Raw genomic sequence first — 27,058 nt, 5'->3', positions numbered from 1 at the left:
ATATATATAAGAAGATTTTATCATATTATGTGACAAAGGATAAAGAAGGAAGCTGTGAAGGTGTGGGCATTATATGATGACACATGTTTTTTTTTTCCCGATTTATGAAAACTGCTTTACTCTCTAGCTCTTTTATATTGTCGTAACAAGGTGACACCAGGTTGTGTCATAATGATATAAATGTGTGTGTCTCATTGCCATCTCTGTCTGCTACCATGACCTGCTGCAGCCGAACTGAGCATCTTCCAGCCCTCCTCCATCTACATGCTCATCGACACAAACGCGGGCTTGCAGCTCATGGTACAGCTCTCGCCCATCATGCAGATCTTTGTCACCCTGGACACGTCACTGAAAGGAACCACTAGTGGTGGGTGCCACATTATTATTGTTTTTATAAAGCATTTCAGCCACAGTTGTAAACCTATGTCTGTCCTACTACGAATGTGTGTGTGTGTGTGTGTGCGTCTGTAGGTCTGTGCGGAAACTTCAACAACATCATGGCTGATGACTTCCGGGTGATGAGTGGACTGGTGGAGGGGACTGCGGTCGCATTTGCCAACTCATGGAAGACCAGAGCCGACTGTACCAACATTGTCAGACGCTTCGGACACCCCTGCAGCCAAGGAGTCACTAATGGTAAGGAGCCCCCTTTGAAAATATAATCTCCAAATTAGTATCGTTTTTTGTTGTGATATGATGTCATGGTTATTTGTAATCACCTGGGGTTTTTTTTCTCCGAGGGAGAGATGGTTATTTTGAATTTGGAAGAAAAGTATTGACGTCAAATATGAGTAATTTAAAGCAATGAAAATATTACAAATATTTTAATATTTTGAAGATCATTCTCTGAATCAGAAAGTTCATTCTGGACATTCTGACATGGTGATTTATTTACAAATTTGAAATAACCTTTTTTTTGTTTTGTTTTAGTATTAATATATTTGTATTCACATATATGTGTGTGTGCGTGTTTGTGTTTGTGTGCGTGTGTGCGTGTCATCAGAGCGCTATGCCCAGTACTGGTGTTCCAAACTAACAGACTCAAATGGAGTGTTCTCCAGCTGTCACGCCGCGATCGATCCCAAAATATACAAAGATGTATGTATAAATATGAGCCAACACAATTTACATACAGAATACATTTTGTTTACGTATATATGCATTTCACAAGGGATTTGTCATCGCTCATTCCCATTTGAATTCTTCCAATGGGAATGACAGGCCGTTAGGCGATTCCTTTTACTGCAATCGTTTTTTTATTGTCCTTTATGCTCCTCTACCTCGTAGAACTGCATGTATGACAGTTGTAACTGCGAGAACAGCGAGGACTGCATGTGCGCTGCGGTCTCGTCCTACGTGTACGCCTGCTCGCTCGCAGGGGTCAAGCTCAACGGCTGGAGAAGCGTCATCTGCAGTGAGTTAGTCTCTTGTGCTACAAGGACGTTAGTTATGCTGTGTAACGGTTGTCTGATTTGATGTTGTCTTAACCAGCTTTGTGATGGAAACATACATGTTTGAAGCTTGATTTTTAATTCTTAACTTATTTCAGTTTGGACCCTTGTTTTGTTTGGTCTTACTTGAACTAAAATAAGCAGATCAGAACACACAAACACACACACACACACACACACACACTGCATTACTCATAAATCCTCTGACTCCCCCCCCCCCCCCCCCCACCACCAGGCAAATATGTGTCAGCCTGCCCTAAGGAAACGGTGTACAGCTACAACATGACATACTGTGGCCGCACCTGCCGTTCGCTGAACCAGGTGGACTACTCCTGCAAGGTCAACACGGCCGCGGTGGATGGCTGTGGGTGTGAAAAGGGCACCTACATGAATGACAAAGGTCAATGTGTGAACAGCTCCAGCTGTCCCTGCTACAACCAGGAGAACATCATACATGCTGGGGAGACTGTCACCAAAGATGGTGTCACATGGTGAGCAGACTCTTAATCTCGGATCCAGAGTCCTACTATGTTATGGAGAACTTCTGGGGGGAGACAACGCCAAAGGTGGAGTTACGCCTTGTTTTCATTACGAAGCTATTTTACCCAAGAGAACCCATTTGCATGAGTGGATGAAGCTTTCAGAAGGGGATATTAATAAGTGTATTCATACAGTGGCTAGTGTAGATATGCCAGATTTGAGTTTGTCTGCCATCAGACTTATTCTTTCTATCTATCTAAAGTCTAATCTGATTCTTTAAAAAAAAATGCCATCAGGGACGGAACTGGCTTTTCTTTAGAGCAAAAAAAACAACATATATCAAATAGCCTGGCACCATACATCTTACAAGACAGGCTTTCGAGAGAAGATTTGGGGTTGCTGAATGTTTTTTGTGTACATTTTAGGTTGAATATTTACCTCAGATAATATTCCAAATCTAAGCCAAAGGAAATAGTAGGCCGAAAGCATGGCAAACTAAGTGTATAAAAGTATAAACTAGCAGAACCAGTACTCTGTTTTTTTATCATGTACTCTTAAACCACTTTTTAATGTTTTTTTTTCAATGTAAAAACAGCTATTGTCGACATGGCGCCCTCGACTGCGGAGGGTCAACCCAATTACAGAGTATGTGTCACCTACTATGTCTGAACATAGCTCATTATTACTAAGGACTTATTGTGTTCAACTATTTTACTACCTAGTATAGCAATTCTATGTGGATGAAGATTTCAACTAGGCCTAACATTAGAAAACGAAATATTCTAGTTTATTATTCACCATTGTTTTTTTAATATTATTGATTCAAACAGTAGAGTGTAGTGGCTTAAGGGCATTCGATTACCATTACACACACACTGGATTCAATTCCCAATGCCCACAGACTATCTATAGCCATTCTTGAGCAAGGTGTCCAGACCCTACCTGCTCTCTGTTGACATCCAGGACTATCTGAATTCATTGTGAGTCTCTTTGAATTAAAGTCCATTTGTGATCAAACTGCTTTGTTGTCTGTCATCCCACTTTTAGTCGTTCAGACCTGTTTCTCTCCCATGGTCTACTTTGATTGCTCTACTGCTGGAATTGGCTCCACTGGCGTTGAATGTCAGAAGAGCTGCAACACTCTGGACATGGCCTGTGTATGAACAACACTCATGCAAAACGCATGCACGCATATTTACATAGACACACACACAGAAATTAAATGTTAGGCACTATAGCTAGTGCTTCACAACAATCCTTTCTCAAACACGCACACACAAACACAAACTCTATCTGCACACTGCACACAGACATGCACACAAAAACACACCCGTGTGCTCATTCTGTCCGTCTTTGTGCTTTAGATCCACACAGGGTGTGTGTCAGGATGCATGTGTCCCTCTGGCCTGGTGTCGGATGGCAAGCGGGGCTGCATCTTGGAGAGCAGCTGTCCGTGTGTCTACAATGGAAACACCTACACACCCGGGGAGACACTCTCAGTGAACTGCAACCAATGGTTTGTTTAAAAAAAAAAAGTATTTTCATTTATATAAAATAAAAAATATATAAAATAATAAATAAAATAATAATAATATGCACACATCACAACATCACTTACTACACTTTGAAGTCGTGAGTTGTTTTTGTTTTTGGGTGATTTTTGTTTGTGCAATGTTTTTCTCTACACAGCACATGCACCAACCGGAGGTTTGAGTGTACCAACAATGTGTGCGATGAAGTCTGTAGTATATACGGTGACGGACATTATTCCACGTTTGACGAGAAGAAGTTTGACTTCAGCGGACTGTGTGAATACACTCTCATCGAGGTGAAAAAGCTTTGTCGAGGCGAAGTCAAAACCTGTAATGATGCAAGGACATGACAGATGCCTAACCTGTGTGTGTGTGTGTGTTTCGTGCAGGACTACTGTGACGAATCAAGCGGAACGTTTCGAGTCATCACGGAGAACGTACCCTGTGGATCAACAGGCACGACCTGCTCCAGGGCTATCAAGATCTTCATGGGGGTAAACTGATGTTCACTAGGGTAGACACCTCCAGAACCTTGCATCAACTTTATGATAGGCATTCATACATTGATTCTTTGATTTGTTTTGTTCTCTCCAAGGCAAATGAGTTCCAGTTGATGGATGGAAAATACTCTATGGTTAAAGGCAACGGTACTGAGTTCCCGATCCAGGTGCGCAAGATGGGGCTTTACATGGTCGTGGTTCTGAAGCAAGGGCTGGTGCTCATGTGGGACCAGAAGACCAGCCTCTTTATTCGATTGAGCGCAACATACCAGGTAAATCGGCACTGGGAATATAAACAGCAGTTACAAATACCAGCACCTCAAACAGTTAAACAAATACGGAAGGAATGCAAGCCCCGAGCACACATCCATTAACCTGACTCTCGCCAGATGAATTTCGTTCCGCCTGGCTCCACTCATCCATCTGGGATCGCTCCATTGGAGAGGTGTTTTAGAAGGCTGGGCCTTGTCAAAAGTCCTTGCATATGATTGGATAAACCACTTGTCCGTCATCTTTATTGACGTGCCAAACCCGGTCGGGAGAACAGGGCGAAAACATCGTTTCCTTCAACAAAAGCCTTCAGAGCCGTTCTCTGATGTTCTTTTAAAGAAAGAATATTCGCTAGATTGGACAACACGGATGAAATAGCAGCATCAATGTTGACGCTCGCTTCCTCGATGCAAGCCGCCATTGTTGTCTGAATCAAAACAGTTGCTTCTCCGCTACGTCACATCTATAAAAATCCCGCCCGGCGGTCCTGATCGGCTCTACCCTTTTCTGGTAGTCCCCCAAATACCTCCCAACGGGAGCGATTGGTTAAACCTATATTTCCGTAATACATGAAGTACTTCTCAAAAAGTTAGATTCTCTCTGTGTACTGCTGTGTATTACTGCATCTGTGCATTTTCATTGTCTTTTAGCACTATACTTATCAAGTAACCTGTTGCACTACTACTGTTACCTCCCAATGCATTGAGTATTTTGTTTGTGCAATGTTATATTTTCTGTTATATCAATGGCTTTTGGCACTGAATGTTTGAAGCATAAAATAGTTCAAAAGCATCTAACAAAACAAATAGATAAGAGCCTATATGATTACATTTGTGTCGCGGTTATGAGGGGGCCCTTGAAAAAATTTCTGCCCTATGAGGGGTCCCCGGCCCCATATAGTTTGAGAACCCCTGGTTTAAACCAAGCTCGGACAGATAGAATACGGACAATAGAGGATAATTCTTGGCATATTTGGTTTCTGCTCACCAGGGTCAAGTGTGTGGTCTATGTGGAAACTATGACGGCAACAGCAAGAATGATTTTACCACACGTTCCGGCGAGAATGTGGTTGATACTTTGGACTTTGGCAACAGCTGGAAGGTGTCAGGCACCTGTCCAGATGCGGAGCTGGCCAGCGACCCTTGTTCTGCCAACCCTTACCGCGCAGCCTGGTCCCAAAAGCAGTGCAGCATCATCAACAGTGTTACTTTCAAGAATTGTCACTCAAAGGTAAAACATGTCAATAACACAGCCATGTCAAAAACACACAATTCGCACACACAACATATGGCCACAGTGTTGTCACAGAGTGTATCGGTTTGGTTATTAAAGCACACAATACGCTCGTTCTCCAAGGTGGATCCCGGTCCCTTCTATCAGGCCTGTGTGACGGACTCCTGCGCTTGTGACACCGGTGGCGATTGCGAGTGCTTCTGCACAGCCGTGGCCGCATACGCCAAAGCCTGCACCGAAGCCGGCGCATGTGTCCGATGGAGAACACCAAAGATCTGTCGTACGTTTTGGCCCCTACCCTCTGTTCGACAACATGAGACAAATGGAAAAGAAAGATGGCAGGAGTCGCCATAACGTCGATGGTGATAACATTTATTTATTTTTGTTGCTCTCTTTTCTTTCTCAGCTGTGTTTTGCGACTACTACAACTATCCCAGTGGCTGTGAGTGGCACTACAAGCCATGTGGTGCTCCCTGCATGAAGACCTGCAGGAACCCAACTGGGAACTGCTCCAATCTCATCACCGCCCTAGAAGGTAACATTTTGGCACAACATCCTTTTCTATTATTTAATTGGATCTGTATATACTATACTTACTTAAACTCTTGCTGTTTTACCAATCGGATACGGCAAGTCTTATCTATTGGTCGTAGTGTTATCCAATTGCGTGCAGTGATATTTTCAAATGCATGCTTGGGGCCGCCCCTCGAGTTGGGCCATTTTCATTACTCGTTGCCAGACCCAACAGCTTTCTAGATGTGGGTCTGGATTTCAAGGCTAGCAATATGTCACAGCCACAGTTAAATAAATTGAAGTTGGGCTCTCAGAAGAGAAAGGTGAAGAAAGACAAAATTGAGGAAGTCAGGTTCTGACTAACTTATTTTCTAAGAAAGGTGAGCACAAATGTTTAAACACACAAAATGAAACCCCATTCTTAACTACCTCCGTTATCGTTGCTAAAACGAACAGAGACAACCCAAAGTAAGAGCAGACAATAGGCTACGCTTTCAAATGATGAGGCCTTGGTTATTAAGGGAAAGGATAAATAAAGTGTACGGTAGGCTAATATTGCAACAGGCTACTGATTTGAAGCAAGCTAATATTAAATTAATACTACGCTGTTATTAGGCTACATGATAAATAATAACCCTTTTTGTGCGGCCAACATAAAAGAAAACCTCCTCACAAGGACATGCCAAACGATAGACTACAAATGTTGTGTTACAATTAATAAAATCCCTCAGTTCATAAGTTTTCTTGGTTCTAGTGTCCAGGAAAGATTTTGATTGATTGACATTAGAGCAGTGGGGGCAATGCATACACTTAAAAGTACCCACAGGTTTTCTAAGCCAAGAGTCTTTTTCGCTCAGGTGGGAGGTATGAGTGGGCGCGAGAGTGGGCGCGCGTCTAAAAGACACCACTGGAGGTTCGGGAAATACTTCACGCAATTGGCTATCACTCTCAATAATTTACCAGTTTTTCCTTACTATGTTTTTAATTCGTGCAGCGTGTCTACTATAAGTAGTGAGTACTAGTGACAAAGTAAGGTGGTGATTTATTGGTCCGTTTACTCTTATTTTTCTCAAGTAGAGCGTTTAGTTTATTGTTTTTTGTTAACAGGGACCATGTATAGAACAGGTTCTATACCAGGGCGTTGCGGTGAAGTGACTGCGCATTACTGTTAGCTTGGGTAATTACTTCTGGTCTGTACGCCCTATCCGAAAACCTCCTAGCCATCGACTCGGCCTGTTCACTAAAGTCACTATCCTTGTCACAAATGCATCTCAAACGTTGGAATTGGCCGTATGGGATATTCCGTGTGAGGTGAGGGGGGTGAAACGAGTCTGCCCTAAGGATGGTATTTCGGGAGGTATTTTTTCTGAAAGGAGTAGTGTGAAGCTGTCCCTCCGGGCCCTTATAGATGGTCAAATCCAGAAAATTGATTTGATCAAATGAGTAGTCTAATGATAGTTTAATGTTGGGATTGATTCCATTAACATATGTATGAAAATCCAACAATTGAGTTTCAGACCCACTAAAAACCAAAAACACATCATCAATGTAGTGTCCGTACCACGTGATACATTCAAAAAAAGGATTGCATGAGTTCAGTATGTGCTCCTTTTCCCTCAAACCCAAATATAACCACGCGTAATTGGGTGAAAAACATGATCCCGTAGGTACAACAATTTTCTGTACATACAATTCATCCATGAATATGAAAACATTGTTGTGAATAACCCAGTCCGTCAATTTTAAACATTATAAATGTTTGGTCAACGGTAGAGTCACACCTGCCTGTGATATAGTGTTTCAGCGCAAACAAGCCCTGCTGATGGTCAATGTTTGTGTATAAACTTTCAACATCCATGGTGACTAGAAAATGTGTGCGTACATTGGGTAATGTTTTCAAACTGTTCAGTACGTTGTTTTAAAAGTGACATACAACTTAAATGTAATATTGTTACCATGATAATGTAGTCTCAAAAGGACACCAATGGCTCTAGTATATCAGTGGGAAACTCAGATGTTATTTATCACGTGTAATGTGACGCTTTCATCATGAAGGTTGTTACCCAAATTGTCCACCAACCAGTCCATTCTTTGACGAGGACAACATGAAGTGTGTTTCCATTGACCAGTGTGGTTGCTATGATGTACAAGGCAATCACTATGATGATGGGGCTGTAGTCCCATCACAGAACTGCTATGTCTGGTAAGTCTCTTCCATTAATGTTCATACACTGAAGCATAGCATGACTGAAGTCAGTGCAATACACCAAGTCAACAAACTACTAATATGCATTTTGATGACAGTGTAAAGAAGTGTAAACATGGCTGTCTTAGCTTTTGTCATGTGAAATGCTGTTTGCTCTCATCCTAGAATTTGACTTTAACAAAATGTTGACATGTATTGGTATTATATAAATAAAAAACACGGGCAAAATGATAAATGTCAAACATGAAAAAAAGTACATAATGTATTTTCATGCCTACATAGAATGGTGCAATTTGTGTGTACATATTGTATCTTTGTATCTTTATCTTTATTGTGTCTTTCATTTGAATGTTTTAGCTCATGTTCTTATTCTGGAATTAGCTGTATATATGATGTCACCAGTAAGTAACCTTTTCTCAATATTATATTAGAATTATAAATTAACTAAAGTCTGAAACAAAAAAAAGTATCTAACACAAATTCATATTCTCTACAGCTTGCAAATGTTTGGTCAACGGTAAATTCTACCCATATGGGTCGGCTATTTACAATACCACAGATGGGCTAGGGCATTGTATCACAGCCACATGTGCAGCAAATGATACAATAGTGCGAGGATTGTATCCATGTGTAACCACGACAACTTCTGAGCCACACACAACACCTCTTATCACAACCACTGTGGCCAGCACAATCACAGAGATCTTCACAAAAACAGGCCCATCAACCATCTTCACGTTTTCAACTCCTGGTAAGAATCATTAAGGATGAGAAATTAAATGGCTGACAAGACATGACCTCGAGCCAGAATGAAAATTAAATATACTGTGGATCTTGCTGACCGTTTTCAATATAGTTTATGAAATGCAATGCAATTCTGACTTTATAGCTTTTGAATTTAAAACAAAAAAGGGAATTATTACATGAATACAAATACTATATGTTGACCAAATGCAAATTAAATTATTGTTTAACTTTGAATTTGATGTTGTTTGAGAAGAATAATCCAAATTAGATGGATTTTCATGTTAAAAAAAAGAACATTCTGAATAAATTATAATGATTGTAATACCATGAATTTCAGAACCATCAACATCCATACCCACCGAAACTGCAACACATGAAGTAACAACAACTGCACCTGTATCAACGAAACAGTCAGTCAGTAAAAGCCTACCTGAAACAACAGTGGAAAACACCAGTCCAACAACAGCCTCAACAACAGCTGTAGTTGAAACCACCACCTCAGTCCCTCAGCCCTCAACTTCTAGCACTGAAACAATAGTTACAACTTCCAGATACACAGTTGTGACACAGAAAACAGAGGCAACATCACAAATAACTGAAAGTACTTCAACAAGCCCCATTGAAGCATCAACTTTGGAGGTAACAACAGCTGCAACTTTGTCAACAACACAGCAACCTAGAGTGGAAACCACCGGTCCAACAACAGCTGCTACAACAGCTGTAGTTGAAACCACCACCTCAGTGCCACAGCCCTCAACAACTAGCCCTGAAACCACTGAAGCAACAACATCGGAGGTAACAACAGCTGTGACTGTATCAACAACACAGCCACCTACAGCTAGCCCTGAAACAATAGTTGTATCTCCTGAATCGACTGTCATGACCCAGACAACAGAGACAGCAGTGACTACAGCAGTTACAACTGAAGGAACAACATATAATCCCACTGAAACTTCACCACTGGTCTCATCTCCTCAAACCACTAGCCTGGAAGTAACTTCCATAAAAGCACTTACAAAGACTCTACCGCCTACCGCCTACCCCCCTAATTTGCCCACAACAATTACTACAGCACTTCCTGAAACAAGCTTCACACCAAGCATAACTACGGTGGAAAAAATTCAAACAGGGTCTACTGAAACTACAACATCCGAGGTATCAACAGCTGCGACTGCATCAACAACAAGGCGACCTACACTAGAAACCACTGGCCCAACAACAGCTGCTACAACAGCTGTAGTTGAAACCACCACCTCAGTCCCACAGCCCTCAACATCTAGCAGTGAAACAACAGTTGTCACTTCAACACCAACTATTGAGACAGTGACAACAGGGACTACAGCAGTAACAACAGAAGGTACTACAGCCAAACCCACTGAAACTAAAACATCAGAGGTATCAACAGCTGCGACTGCATCAACAACAAAGCCACCTACAGTAGAAACCACTGGCCCAACAACAGCTGCTACAACAGCTGTAGTTGAAACCACCACCTCAGTCCCTCAGCCCTCAACTTCTAGCACTGAAGCAATAGTTACAACTTTCAAATCCACAGTTGTGAAACGGACAACAGAGACAACATCACAAAAACCTGAAAGTACTTCAACAAGCCCAACTGAAACTACAACATCGGAGGTAACAGCAGCTGCAACTTTGTCAACAACACAGCAACCTAAAGTGGAAACCACCGGTCCAACAACAGCTGCTACAACAGTTGTAGTTGAAACCACCACCTCAGTCCCACAGCCCTCAACATCTAGCAGTGAAACAACAGTTGTCACTTCAACACCAACCGTTGAGACAGTGACAACAGGGACTACAGCAGTAACAACAGAAGGTACTACAGCCAAACCCACTGAAACTAAAACATCAGAGGTATCAACAGCTGCGACTACATCAACAACAAGGCCACCTACAGTAGAAACCACTGGCCCAACAACAGCTGCTACAACAGCTGTAGTTGAAAGCACCACCTCAGTCCCAAAGCCCTCAACAAGTAGCATTGAAACAACAGTTGTCACTTCAACACCAACCGTTGAGACAGTGACAACAGTGACTACAGCAGTAACAACCGAAGGTACTACAGCCAAGCCAACTGAAACTACAACATCGGAGGTAACAGCAGCTGCAACTTTGTCAACAACACAGCAACCTAAAGTGGAAACCACCGGTCCAACAACAGCTGCTACAACAGCTGTAGTTGAAACCACCACCTCAGTGCCACAGCCCTCAACAACTAGCAGTGAAACAACAGTTGTCACTTCAACACCAACCATTGAGACAGTGACTACAGCAGTAACAACAGAAGGTACTACAGCCAAACCCACTGAAACTAAAACATCAGAGGTATCAACAGCTGCGACTGCATCAACAACAAGGCCACCTACACTAGAAACCACTGGCCCAACAACAGCTGCTACAACAGCTGTAGTTGAAACCACCACCTCAGTCCCACAACCCTCAACAACTAGCAGTGAAACAACAGTTGTCACTTCAACACCAACCGTTGAGACAGTGACAACAGTGACTACAGCAGTAACAACCGAAGGTACTACAGCCAAGCCAACTGAAACTACAACATCGGAGGTAACAGCAGCTGCAACTTTGTCAACAACACAGCAACCTAAAGTGGAAACCACCGGTCCAACAACAGCTGCTACAACAGCTGTAGTTGAAACCACCACCTCAGTGCCACAGCCCTCAACAACTAGCAGTGAAACAACAGTTGTTACTTCAACACCAACCGTTGAGACAGTGACGACAGGGACAACAGTGACTACAGCAGTAACAACAGAAGGTACTACAGCCAAACCCACTGAAACTACAACATCCGAGGTATCAACAGCTGCGACTGCATCAACAACAAGGCCACCTACACTAGAAACCACTGGCCCAACAACAGCTGCTACAACAGCTGTAGTTGAAACCACCACCTCAGTGCCACAGCCCTCAACAACTAGCAGTGAAACAACAGTTGTCACTTCAACACCAACCATTGAGACAGTGACAACAGTGACTACAGCAGTAACAACAGAAGGTACTACAGCCAAACCCACTGAAACTAAAACATCAGAGGTATCAACAGCTGCGACTGCATCAACAACAAGGCCACCTACAGTAGAAACCACTGGCCCAACAACAGCTGCTACAACAGCTGTAGTTGAAACCACCACCTCAGTCCCACAACCCTCAACAACTAGCAGTGAAACAACAGTTGTCACTTCAACACCAACCGTTGAGACAGTGACAACAGTGACTACAGCAGTAACAACCGAAGGTACTACAGCCAAGCCAACTGAAACTACAACATCGGAGGTAACAGCAGCTGCAACTTTGTCAACAACACAGCAACCTAAAGTGGAAACCACCGGTCCAACAACAGCTGCTACAACAGCTGTAGTTGAAACCACCACCTCAGTGCCACAGCCCTCAACAACTAGCAGTGAAACAACAGTTGTTACTTCAACACCAACCGTTGAGACAGTGACGACAGGGACAACAGTGACTACAGCAGTAACAACAGAAGGTACTACAGCCAAACCCACTGAAACTACAACATCCGAGGTATCAACAGCTGCGACTGCATCAACAACAAGGCCACCTACACTAGAAACCACTGGCCCAACAACAGCTGCTACAACAGCTGTAGTTGAAACCACCACCTCAGTCCCACAGCCCTCAACAACTAGCAGTGAAACAACAGTAGTCACTTCAACACCAACCATTGAGACAGTGACAACAGTGACTACAGCAGTAACAACAGAAGGTACTACCGCCAAACCCACTGAAACTAAAACATCAGAGGCATCAACAGCTGTGACTGCATCAACAACAAGGCCACCTACAGTAGAAACCACTGGCCCAACAACAGCTGCTACAACAGCTGTGGTTGAAAGCACCACCTCAGTCCCACAGCCCTCAACAACTAGCAGTGAAACAACAGTTGTCACTTCAACACCAACCGTTGAGACAGTGACAACAGTGACTACAGCAGTAACAACCGAAGGTACTACAGCCAAGCCAACTGAAACTACAACATCGGAGGTAACAGCAGCTGCAACTTTGTCAACAACACAGCAACCTAAAGTGGAAACCACCGGTCCAACAACAGCTGCTACAACAGCTGTAGTTGAAACCAACACCTCAGTGCCACAGCCATCAACAACTAGCAGTGAAACAACAGTTGTTACTTCAACACCAACCGTTGAGACAGTGACGACAGGGACAACAGTGACTACAGCAGTAACAACAGAAGGTACTACAGCCAAACCCACTGAAACTAAAACATCAGAGGTATCAACAGCTGCGACTGCATCAACAACAAGGTCACCTACAGTAGAAACTACTGGCCCAACAACAGCTGCTACAACAGCTGTAGTTGAAAGCACCACCTCAGTCCCACAGCCCTCAACAACTAGCAGTGAAACAACAGTTGTCACTTCAACACCAACCGTTGAGACAGTGACAACAGTGACTACAGCAGTAACAACCGAAGGTACTACAGCCAAGCCAACTGAAACTACAACATCGGAGGTAACAGCAGCTGCAACTTTGTCAACAACACAGCAACCTAAAGTGGAAACCACCGGTCCAACAACAGCTGCTACAACAGCTGTAGTTGAAAGCACCACCTCAGTCCCACAGCCCTCAACAAGTAGCAGTGAAACAACAGTTGTCACTTCAACACCAACCGTTGAGACAGTGACAACAGTGACTACAGCAGTAACAACCGAAGGTACTACAGCCAAGCCAACTGGAACTACAACATCGGAGGTAACAGCAGCTGCAACTTTGTCAACAACACAGCAACCTAAAGTGGAAACCACCGGTCCAACAACAGCTGCTACAACATCTGTAGTTGAAACCACCACCTCAGTGCCACAGCCCTCAACAACTAGCAGTGAAACAACAGTTGTCACTTCAACACCAACCGTTGAGACAGTGACAACAGTGACTACAGCAGTAACAACCGAAGGTACTACAGCCAAGCCAACTGAAACTACAACATCCGAGGTATCAACAGCTGCGACTGCATCAACAACAAGGCCACCTACAGTAGAAACCACTGGCCCAACAACAGCTGCTACAACAGCTGTAGTTGAAAGCACCACCTCAGTCCCACAGCCCTCAACAAGTAGCAGTGAAACAACAGTTGTCACTTCAACACCAACCGTTGAGACAGTGACAACAGTGACTACAGCAGTAACAACCGAAGGTACTACAGCCAAACCAACTGAAACTAAAACATCAGAGGTATCAACAGCTGCGACTGCATCAACAACAAGGCCACCTACAGTAGAAACCACTGGCCCAACAACAGCTGCTACAACAGCTGTAGTTGAAACCACCACCTCAGTCCCACAGCCCTCAACAACTAGCAGTGAAACAACAGTTGTTACTTCAACACCAACCGTTGAGACAGTGACATCAGTGACTACAGCAGTAACAACAGAAGGTACTACAGCCAAGCCAACTGAAACTACAACATCGGAGGTAACAGCAGCTGCAACTTTGTCAACAACACAGCAACCTAAAGTGGAAACCACCGGTCCAACAACAGCTGCTACAACATCTGTAGTTGAAACCACCACCTCAGTGCCACAGCCCTCAACAACTAGCAGTGAAACAACAGTTGTTACTTCAACACCAACCGTTGAGACAGTGACAACAGGGACTACAGCAGTAACAACAGAAGGTACTACAGCCAAACCCACTGAAACTAAAACATCAGAGGTATCAACAGCTGCGACTGCATCAACAACAAGGCCACCTACAGTAGAAACCACTGGCCCAACAACAGCTGCTACAACAGCTGTAGTTGAAAGCACCACCTCAGTCCCACAGCCCTCAACAAGTAGCAGTGAAACAACAGTTGTCACTTCAACACCAACCGTTGAGACAGTGACAACAGTGACTACAGCAGTAACAACCGAAGGTACTACAGCCAAGCCAACTGGAACTACAACATCGGAGGTAACAGCAGCTGCAACTTTGTCAACAACACAGCAACCTAAAGTGGAAACCACCGGTCCAACAACAGCTGCTACAACATCTGTAGTTGAAAGCACCACCTCAGTCCCACAGCCCTCAACAAGTAGCAGTGAAACAACAGTTGTCACTTCAACACCAACCGTTGAGACAGTGACAACAGTGACTACAGCAGTAACAACCGAAGGTACTACAGCCAAGCCAACTGAAACTACAACATCGGAGGTAACAGCAGCTGCAACTTTGTCAACAACACAGCAACCTAAAGTGGAAACCACCGGTCCAACAACAGCTGCTACAACAGCTGTAGTTGAAACCACCACCTCAGTGCCACAGCCCTCAACAACTAGCAGTGAAACAACAGTTGTTACTTCAACACCAACCATTGAGACAGTGACAACAGGGACTACAGCAGTAACAACAGAAGGTACTACAGCCAAACCCATTGAAACTACAACATCCGAGGTATCAACAGCTGCGACTGCATCAACAACAAGGCCACCTACACTAGAAACCACTGGCCCAACAACAGCTGCTACAACAGCTGTAGTTGAAACCACCACCTCAGTCCCACAGCCCTCAACAAGTAGCAGTGAAACAACAGTTGTCACTTCAACACCAACCGTTGAGACAGTGACAACAGTGACTACAGCAGTAACAACCGAAGGTACTACAGCCAAGCCAACTGGAACTACAACATCGGAGGTAACAGCAGCTGCAACTTTGTCAACAACACAGCAACCTAAAGTGGAAACCACCGGTCCAACAACAGCTGCTACAACAGCTGTAGTTGAAACCACCACCTCAGTAACACAGCCCTCAACAACTAGCAGTGAAACAACAGTTGTTACTTCAACACCAACCATTGAGACAGTGACAACAGGGACTACAGCAGTAACAACAGAAGGTACTACAGCCAAACCCACTGAAACTAAAACATCAGAGGTATCAACAGCTGTGACTGCATCAACAACAAGGCCACCTACAGTAGAAACCACTGGCCCAACAACAGCTGCTACAACAGCTGTAGTTGAAAGCACCACCTCAGTCCCACAGCCCTCAACAAGTAGCAGTGAAACAACAGTTGTCACTTCAACACCAACCGTTGAGACAGTGACAACAGGGACCACAGCAGTAACAACTGAAGGTACTACAGCCAAGCCAACTGGAACTACAACATCGGAGGTAACAGCAGCTGCAACTTTGTCAACAACACAACAACCTAAAGTGGAAACCACCGGTCCAGCAACAGCTGCTACAACATCTGTAGTTGAAACCACCACCTCAGTGCGACAGCCCTCAACAACTAGCAGTGAAACAACAGTTGTTACTTCAACACCAACCGTTGAGACAGTGACAACAGGGACTACAGCAGTAACAACCGAAGGTACTACAGCCAAACCCATTGAAACTACAACATCCGAGGTATCAACAGCTGCGACTGCATCAACAACAAGGCCACCTACACTAGAAACCACTGGCCCAACAACAGCTGCTACAACAGCTGTAGTTGAAACCACCACCTCAGTCCCACAGCCCTCAACAAGTAGCAGTGAAACAACAGTTGTCACTTCAACACCAACCGTTGAGACAGTGACAACAGTGACTACAGCAGTAACAACCGAAGGTACTACAGCCAAGCCAACTGGAACTACAACATCGGAGGTAACAGCAGCTGCAACTTTGTCAACAACACAGCAACCTAAAGTGGAAACCACCGGTCCAACAACAGCTGCTACAACAGCTGTAGTTGAAACCACCACCTCAGTGCCACAGCCCTCAACAACTAGCAGTGAAACAACAGTTGTCACTTCAACACCAACCGTTGAGACAGTGACAACAGTGACTACAGCAGTAACAACCGAAGGTACTACAGTCAAACCAACTGAAACTACATCGGAGGTAACAGCAGCTGCAACTTTGTCAACAACACAGCAACCTAAAGTGGAAACCACCGGTCCAACAACAGCTGCTACAACAGCTGTAGTTGAAACCACCACCCCAGTGCGACAGCCCTCAACAACTAGCAGTGAAACAACAGTTGTTACTTCAACACCAACCATTGAGACAGTGACAACAGTGACTACAGCAGTAACAACAGAAGGTACTACAGCCAAACCCACTGAAACTAAAACATCTGAGGTATCAACAGCTGCGACTGCATCAACAACAAGGCCACCTACAGTAGAAACCACTGGCCCAACAACAGCTGCTACAACAGCTGTAGTTGAAAGCACCACCTCAGTCCCACAGCCCTCAACAACTAGCAGTGAAACAACAGTTGTCACTTCAACACCAACCGTTGAGACAGTGACAACAGTGACTACAGCAGTAACAACCGAAGGTACTACAGCCAAGCCAACTGGAACTACAACATCGGAGGTAACAGCAGCTGCAACTTTGTCAACAACACAGCAACCTAAAGTGGAAACCACCGGTCCAACAACAGCTGCTACAACATCTGTAGTTGAAACCACCACCTCAGTGCCACAGCCCTCAACATCTAGCAGTGAAACAACAGTTGTCACTTCAACACCAACCGTTGAGACAGTGACAACAGTGACTACAGCAGTAACAACCGAAGGTACTACAGCCAAGCCAACTGAAACTACATCGGAGGTAACAGCAGCTGCAACTTTGTCAACAACACAGCAACCTAAAGTGGAAACCACCGGTCCAACAACAGCTGCTACAACAGCTGTAGTTGAAACCACCACCTCAGTGCCACAGCCCTCAACATCTAGCAGTGAAACAACAGTTGTCACTTCAACACCAACCATTGAGACAGTGACAACAGTGACTACAGCAGTAACAACAGAAGGTACTACAGCCAAACCCACTGAAACTAAAACATCTGAGGTATCAACAGCTGCGACTGCATCAACAACAAGGCCACCTACAGTAGAAACCACTGGCCCAACAACAGCTGCTACAACAGCTGTAGTTGAAAGCACCACCTCAGTCCCACAGCCCTCAACAAGTAGCAGTGAAACAACAGTTGTCACTTCAACACCAACCGTTGAGACAGTGACAACAGTGACTACAGCAGTAACAACCGAAGGTACTACAGCCAAGCCAACTGGAACTACAACATCGGAGGTAACAGCAGCTGCAACTTTGTCAACAACACAGCAACCTAAAGTGGAAACCACCGGTCCAACAACAGCTGCTACAACATCTGTAGTTGAAACCACCACCTCAGTGCCACAGCCCTCAACAACTAGCAGTGAAACAACAGTTGTTACTTCAACACCAACCGTTGAGACAGTGACAACAGGGACTACAGCAGTAACAACAGAAGGTACTACAGCCAAACCCACTGAAACTAAAACATCAGAGGTATCAACAGCTGCGACTGCATCAACAACAGCTGCTACAACAGCTGTAGTTGAAAGCACCACCTCAGTCCCAAAGCCCTCAACAAGTAGCAGTGAAACAACAGTTGTCACTTCAACACCAACCGTTGAGACAGTGACAACAGTGACTACAGCAGTAACAACCGAAGGTACTACAGCCAAGCCAACTGGAACTACAACATCGGAGGTAACAGCAGCTGCAACTTTGTCAACAACACAGCAACCTAAAGTGGAAACCACCGGTCCAACAACAGCTGCTACAACATCTGTAGTTGAAACCACCACCTCAGTGCCACAGCCCTCAACAACTAGCAGTGAAACAACAGTTGTTACTTCAACACCAACCGTTGAGACAGTGACAACAGGGACTACAGCAGTAACAACAGAAGGTACTACAGCCAAACCCACTGAAACTAAAACATCAGAGGTATCAACAGCTGCGACTGCATCAACAACAAGGCCACCTACAGTAGAAACCACTGGCCCAACAACAGCTGCTACAACAGCTGTAGTTGAAAGCACCACCTCAGTCCCAAAGCCCTCAACAAGTAGCAGTGAAACAACAGTTGTCACTTCAACACCAACCGTTGAGACAGTGACAACAGTGACTACAGCAGTAACAACCGAAGGTACTACAGCCAAGCCAACTGAAACTACATCGGAGGTAACAGCAGCTGCAACTTTGTCAACAACACAGCAACCTAAAGTGGAAACCACCGGTCCAACAACAGCTGCTACAACAGCTGTAGTTGAAACCACCACCTCAGTGCCACAGCCCTCAACATCTAGCAGTGAAACAACAGTTGTTACTTCAACACCAACCATTGAGACAGTGACAACAGTGACTACAGCAGTAACAACAGAAGGTACTACAGCCAAACCCACTGAAACTAAAACATCAGAGGTATCAACAGCTGCGACTGCATCAACAACAAGGCCACCTACAGTAGAAACCACTGGCCCAACAACAGCTGCTACAACAGCTGTAGTTGAAAGCACCACCTCAGTCCCACAGCCCTCAACAACTAGCAGTGAAACAACAGTTGTCACTTCAACACCAACCGTTGAGACAGTGACAACAGTGACTACAGCAGTAACAACCGAAGGTACTACAGCCAAGCCAACTGGAACTACAACATCGGAGGTAACAGCAGCTGCAACTTTGTCAACAACACAGCAACCTAAAGTGGAAACCACCGGTCCAACAACAGCTGCTACAACATCTGTAGTTGAAACCACCACCTCAGTGCCACAGCCCTCAACAACTAGCAGTGAAACAACAGTTGTTACTTCAACACCAACCGTTGAGACAGTGACAACAGGGACTACAGCAGTAACAACAGAAGGTACTACAGCCAAACCCACTGAAACTAAAACATCAGAGGTATCAACAGCTGCGACTGCATCAACAACAAGGCCACCTACAGTAGAAACCACTGGCCCAACAACAGCTGCTACAACAGCTGTAGTTGAAAGCACCACCTCAGTCCCAAAGCCCTCAACAAGTAGCAGTGAAACAACAGTTGTCACTTCAACACCAACCGTTGAGACAGTGACAACAGTGACTACAGCAGTAACAACCGAAGGTACTACAGCCAAGCCAACTGAAACTACATCGGAGGTAACAGCAGCTGCAACTTTGTCAACAACACAGCAACCTAAAGTGGAAACCACCGGTCCAACAACAGCTGCTACAACAGCTGTAGTTGAAACCACCACCTCAGTGCCACAGCCCTCAACATCTAGCAGTGAAACAACAGTTGTCACTTCAACACCAACCATTGAGACAGTGACAACAGTGACTACAGCAGTAACAACAGAAGGTACTACAGCCAAACCCACTGAAACTAAAACATCTGAGGTATCAACAGCTGCGACTGCATCAACAACAAGGCCACCTACAGTAGAAACCACTGGCCCAACAACAGCTGCTACAACAGCTGTAGTTGAAAGCACCACCTCAGTCCCACAGCCCTCAACAAGTAGCAGTGAAACAACAGTTGTCACTTCAACACCAACCGTTGAGACAGTGACAACAGTGACTACAGCAGTAACAACCGAAGGTACTACAGCCAAGCCAACTGGAACTACAACATCGGAGGTAACAGCAGCTGCAACTTTGTCAACAACACAGCAACCTAAAGTGGAAACCACCGGTCCAACAACAGCTGCTACAACATCTGTAGTTGAAACCACCACCTCAGTGCCACAGCCCTCAACAACTAGCAGTGAAACAACAGTTGTTACTTCAACACCAACCGTTGAGACAGTGACAACAGGGACTACAGCAGTAACAACAGAAGGTACTACAGCCAAACCCACTGAAACTAAAACATCAGAGGTATCAACAGCTGCGACTGCATCAACAACAAGGCCACCTACAGTAGAAACCACTGGCCCAACAACAGCTGCTACAACAGCTGTAGTTGAAAGCACCACCTCAGTCCCAAAGCCCTCAACAAGTAGCAGTGAAACAACAGTTGTCACTTCAACACCAACCGTTGAGACAGTGACAACAGTGACTACAGCAGTAACAACCGAAGGTACTACAGCCAAGCCAACTGGAACTACAACATCGGAGGTAACAGCAGCTGCAACTTTGTCAACAACACAGCAACCTAAAGTGGAAACCACCGGTCCAACAACAGCTGCTACAACATCTGTAGTTGAAACCACCACCTCAGTGCCACAGCCCTCAACAACTAGCAGTGAAACAACAGTTGTTACTTCAACACCAACCGTTGAGACAGTGACAACAGGGACTACAGCAGTAACAACAGAAGGTACTACAGCCAAACCCACTGAAACTAAAACATCAGAGGTATCAACAGCTGCGACTGCATCAACAACAAGGCCACCTACAGTAGAAACCACTGGCCCAACAACAGCTGCTACAACAGCTGTAGTTGAAAGCACCACCTCAGTCCCAAAGCCCTCAACAAGTAGCAGTGAAACAACAGTTGTCACTTCAACACCAACCGTTGAGACAGTGACAACAGTGACTACAGCAGTAACAACCGAAGGTACTACAGCCAAGCCAACTGAAACTACATCGGAGGTAACAGCAGCTGCAACTTTGTCAACAACACAGCAACCTAAAGTGGAAACCACCGGTCCAACAACAGCTGCTACAACAGCTGTAGTTGAAACCACCACCTCAGTGCCACAGCCCTCAACATCTAGCAGTGAAACAACAGTTGTCACTTCAACACCAACCATTGAGACAGTGACAACAGTGACTACAGCAGTAACAACAGAAGGTACTACAGCCAAACCCATTGAAACTACAACATCCGAGGTATCAACAGCTGCGACTGCATCAACAACAAGGCCACCTACACTAGAAACCACTGGCCCAACAACAGCTGCTACAACAGCTGTAGTTGAAAGCACCACCTCAGTCCCACAGCCCTCAACAAGTAGCAGTGAAACAACAGTTGTCACTTCAACACCAACCGTTGAGACAGTGACAACAGTGACTACAGCAGTAACAACCGAAGGTACTACAGCCAAGCCAACTGAAACTACATCGGAGGTAACAGCAGCTGCAACTTTGTCAACAACACAGCAACCTAAAGTGGAAACCACTGGTCCAACAACAGCTGCTACAACAGCTGTAGTTGAAACCACCACCTCAGTGCCACAGCCCTCAACAACTAGCAGTGAAACAACAGTTGTTACTTCAACACCAACCATTGAGACAGTGACAACAGGGACTACAGCAGTAACAACAGAAGGTACTACAGCCAAACCCGCTGAAACTAAAACATCAGAGGTATCAACAGCTGCGACTGCATCAACAACAAGGCCACCTACAGTAGAAACCACTGGCCCAACAACAGCTGCTACAACAGCTGTAGTTGAAAGCACCACCTCAGTCCCAAAGCCCTCAACAAGTAGCAGTGAAACAACAGTTGTCACTTCAACACCAACCGTTGAGACAGTGACAACAGTGACTACAGCAGTAACAACCGAAGGTACTACAGTCAAACCAACTGAAACTACATCGGAGGTAACAGCAGCGGCAACTTTGTCAACAACACAGCAACCTAAAGTGGAAACCACCGGTCCAACAACAGCTGCTACAACAGCTGTAGTTGAAACCACCACCCCAGTGCGACAGCCCTCAACAACTAGCAGTGAAACAACAGTTGTTACTTCAACACCAACCATTGAGACAGTGACAACAGTGACTACAGCAGTAACAACAGAAGGTACTACAGCCAAACCCACTGAAACTAAAACATCAGAGGTATCAACAGCTGCGACTGCATCAACAACAAGGCCACCTACAGTAGAAACCACTGGCCCAACAACAGCTGCTACAACAGCTGTAGTTGAAAGCACCACCTCAGTCCCACAGCCCTCAACAACTAGCAGTGAAACAACAGTTGTCACTTCAACACCAACCGTTGAGACAGTGACAACAGTGACTACAGCAGTAACAACCGAAGGTACTACAGCCAAGCCAACTGGAACTACAACATCGGAGGTAACAGCAGCTGCAACTTTGTCAACAACACAGCAACCTAAAGTGGAAACCACCGGTCCAACAACAGCTGCTACAACATCTGTAGTTGAAACCACCACCTCAGTGCCACAGCCCTCAACAACTAGCAGTGAAACAACAGTTGTTACTTCAACACCAACCGTTGAGACAGTGACAACAGGGACTACAGCAGTAACATCAGAAGGTACTACAGCCAAACCCACTGAAACTAAAACATCAGAGGTATCAACAGCTGCGACTGCATCAACAACAAGGCCACCTACAGTAGAAACCACTGGCCCAACAACAGCTGCTACAACAGCTGTAGTTGAAAGCACCACCTCAGTCCCAAAGCCCTCAACAAGTAGCAGTGAAACAACAGTTGTCACTTCAACACCAACCGTTGAGACAGTGACAACAGTGACTACAGCAGTAACAACCGAAGGTACTACAGCCAAGCCAACTGAAACTACATCGGAGGTAACAGCAGCTGCAACTTTGTCAACAACACAGCAACCTAAAGTGGAAACCACCGGTCCAACAACAGCTGCTACAACAGCTGTAGTTGAAACCACCACCTCAGTGCCACAGCCCTCAACATCTAGCAGTGAAACAACAGTTGTCACTTCAACACCAACCATTGAGACAGTGACAACAGTGACTACAGCAGTAACAACAGAAGGTACTACAGCCAAACCCACTGAAACTAAAACATCTGAGGTATCAACAGCTGCGACTGCATCAACAACAAGGCCACCTACAGTAGAAACCACTGGCCCAACAACAGCTGCTACAACAGCTGTAGTTGAAAGCACCACCTCAGTCCCACAGCCCTCAACAAGTAGCAGTGAAACAACAGTTGTCACTTCAACACCAACCGTTGAGACAGTGACAACAGTGACTACAGCAGTAACAACCGAAGGTACTACAGCCAAGCCAACTGGAACTACAACATCGGAGGTAACAGCAGCTGCAACTTTGTCAACAACACAGCAACCTAAAGTGGAAACCACCGGTCCAACAACAGCTGCTACAACATCTGTAGTTGAAACCACCACCTCAGTGCCACAGCCCTCAACAACTAGCAGTGAAACAACAGTTGTTACTTCAACACCAACCGTTGAGACAGTGACAACAGGGACTACAGCAGTAACAACAGAAGGTACTACAGCCAAACCCGCTGAAACTAAAACATCAGAGGTATCAACAGCTGCGACTGCATCAACAACAGCTGCTACAACAGCTGTAGTTGAAAGCACCACCTCAGTCCCAAAGCCCTCAACAAGTAGCAGTGAAACAACAGTTGTCACTTCAACACCAACCGTTGAGACAGTGACAACAGTGACTACAGCAGTAACAACCGAAGGTACTACAGCCAAGCCAACTGGAACTACAACATCGGAGGTAACAGCAGCTGCAACTTTGTCAACAACACAGCAACCTAAAGTGGAAACCACCGGTCCAACAACAGCTGCTACAACATCTGTAGTTGAAACCACCACCTCAGTGCCACAGCCCTCAACAACTAGCAGTGAAACAACAGTTGTTACTTCAACACCAACCGTTGAGACAGTGACAACAGGGACTACAGCAGTAACAACAGAAGGTACTACAGCCAAACCCACTGAAACTAAAACATCAGAGGTATCAACAGCTGCGACTGCATCAACAACAAGGCCACCTACAGTAGAAACCACTGGCCCAACAACAGCTGCTACAACAGCTGTAGTTGAAAGCACCACCTCAGTCCCAAAGCCCTCAACAAGTAGCAGTGAAACAACAGTTGTCACTTCAACACCAACCGTTGAGACAGTGACAACAGTGACTACAGCAGTAACAACCGAAGGTACTACAGCCAAGCCAACTGAAACTACATCGGAGGTAACAGCAGCTGCAACTTTGTCAACAACACAGCAACCTAAAGTGGAAACCACCGGTCCAACAACAGCTGCTACAACAGCTGTAGTTGAAACCACCACCTCAGTGCCACAGCCCTCAACATCTAGCAGTGAAACAACAGTTGTTACTTCAACACCAACCATTGAGACAGTGACAACAGTGACTACAGCAGTAACAACAGAAGGTACTACAGCCAAACCCACTGAAACTAAAACATCAGAGGTATCAACAGCTGCGACTGCATCAACAACAAGGCCACCTACAGTAGAAACCACTGGCCCAACAACAGCTGCTACAACAGCTGTAGTTGAAAGCACCACCTCAGTCCCACAGCCCTCAACAACTAGCAGTGAAACAACAGTTGTCACTTCAACACCAACCGTTGAGACAGTGACAACAGTGACTACAGCAGTAACAACCGAAGGTACTACAGCCAAGCCAACTGGAACTACAACATCGGAGGTAACAGCAGCTGCAACTTTGTCAACAACACAGCAACCTAAAGTGGAAACCACCGGTCCAACAACAGCTGCTACAACATCTGTAGTTGAAACCACCACCTCAGTGCCACAGCCCTCAACAACTAGCAGTGAAACAACAGTTGTTACTTCAACACCAACCGTTGAGACAGTGACAACAGGGACTACAGCAGTAACAACAGAAGGTACTACAGCCAAACCCACTGAAACTAAAACATCAGAGGTATCAACAGCTGCGACTGCATCAACAACAAGGCCACCTACAGTAGAAACCACTGGCCCAACAACAGCTGCTACAACAGCTGTAGTTGAAAGCACCACCTCAGTCCCAAAGCCCTCAACAAGTAGCAGTGAAACAACAGTTGTCACTTCAACACCAACCGTTGAGACAGTGACAACAGTGACTACAGCAGTAACAACCGAAGGTACTACAGCCAAGCCAACTGAAACTACATCGGAGGTAACAGCAGCTGCAACTTTGTCAACAACACAGCAACCTAAAGTGGAAACCACCGGTCCAACAACAGCTGCTACAACAGCTGTAGTTGAAACCACCACCTCAGTGCCACAGCCCTCAACATCTAGCAGTGAAACAACAGTTGTCACTTCAACACCAACCATTGAGACAGTGACAACAGTGACTACAGCAGTAACAACAGAAGGTACTACAGCCAAACCCACTGAAACTAAAACATCTGAGGTATCAACAGCTGCGACTGCATCAACAACAAGGCCACCTACAGTAGAAACCACTGGCCCAACAACAGCTGCTACAACAGCTGTAGTTGAAAGCACCACCTCAGTCCCACAGCCCTCAACAAGTAGCAGTGAAACAACAGTTGTCACTTCAACACCAACCGTTGAGACAGTGACAACAGTGACTACAGCAGTAACAACCGAAGGTACTACAGCCAAGCCAACTGGAACTACAACATCGGAGGTAACAGCAGCTGCAACTTTGTCAACAACACAGCAACCTAAAGTGGAAACCACCGGTCCAACAACAGCTGCTACAACATCTGTAGTTGAAACCACCACCTCAGTGCCACAGCCCTCAACAACTAGCAGTGAAACAACAGTTGTTACTTCAACACCAACCGTTGAGACAGTGACAACAGGGACTACAGCAGTAACAACAGAAGGTACTACAGCCAAACCCACTGAAACTAAAACATCAGAGGTATCAACAGCTGCGACTGCATCAACAACAAGGCCACCTACAGTAGAAACCACTGGCCCAACAACAGCTGCTACAACAGCTGTAGTTGAAAGCACCACCTCAGTCCCAAAGCCCTCAACAAGTAGCAGTGAAACAACAGTTGTCACTTCAACACCAACCGTTGAGACAGTGACAACAGTGACTACAGCAGTAACAACCGAAGGTACTACAGCCAAGCCAACTGGAACTACAACATCGGAGGTAACAGCAGCTGCAACTTTGTCAACAACACAGCAACCTAAAGTGGAAACCACCGGTCCAACAACAGCTGCTACAACATCTGTAGTTGAAACCACCACCTCAGTGCCACAGCCCTCAACAACTAGCAGTGAAACAACAGTTGTTACTTCAACACCAACCGTTGAGACAGTGACAACAGGGACTACAGCAGTAACAACAGAAGGTACTACAGCCAAACCCACTGAAACTAAAACATCAGAGGTATCAACAGCTGCGACTGCATCAACAACAAGGCCACCTACAGTAGAAACCACTGGCCCAACAACAGCTGCTACAACAGCTGTAGTTGAAAGCACCACCTCAGTCCCAAAGCCCTCAACAAGTAGCAGTGAAACAACAGTTGTCACTTCAACACCAACCGTTGAGACAGTGACAACAGTGACTACAGCAGTAACAACCGAAGGTACTACAGCCAAGCCAACTGAAACTACATCGGAGGTAACAGCAGCTGCAACT

At 45.3% G+C, this 27,058-nt stretch overlaps 1 protein-coding gene across 1 annotated transcript in view; it reads left to right on the top strand.

Annotated features, from left to right (window-relative positions):
• The window catches only part of LOC311356585 (mucin-2-like), a gene marked incomplete at both ends in the record, with an annotated part of 38,789 nt that overhangs the window by 5,036 nt on the left and 6,695 nt on the right, over positions 1–27,058 (top strand). Inside the window, 13 exons of the mRNA XM_084476369.1 lie at positions 230–367; positions 472–636; positions 1,004–1,098; positions 1,288–1,414; positions 1,687–1,932; positions 2,979–3,088; positions 3,296–3,447; positions 3,621–3,759; positions 3,853–3,957; positions 4,059–4,235; positions 5,224–5,463; positions 5,614–5,746; positions 5,873–6,001. Of these exons, the coding sequence (XP_084332495.1) occupies positions 230–367; positions 472–636; positions 1,004–1,098; positions 1,288–1,414; positions 1,687–1,932; positions 2,979–3,088; positions 3,296–3,447; positions 3,621–3,759; positions 3,853–3,957; positions 4,059–4,235; positions 5,224–5,463; positions 5,614–5,746; positions 5,873–6,001 (1,956 nt within the window). The remainder of the gene's footprint in view (positions 1–229; positions 368–471; positions 637–1,003; positions 1,099–1,287; positions 1,415–1,686; positions 1,933–2,978; positions 3,089–3,295; positions 3,448–3,620; positions 3,760–3,852; positions 3,958–4,058; positions 4,236–5,223; positions 5,464–5,613; positions 5,747–5,872; positions 6,002–27,058) is intronic.

This window comes from Micromesistius poutassou, assembly GCF_964030765.1.
Source record: "Micromesistius poutassou genome assembly, chromosome: 12".
NCBI classification, from domain to species: domain Eukaryota; kingdom Metazoa; phylum Chordata; class Actinopteri; order Gadiformes; family Gadidae; genus Micromesistius; species Micromesistius poutassou.
The sequence above is the reverse complement of the archived record's forward strand: the minus strand, read 5'-3'. Positions and strand labels throughout refer to the sequence as shown.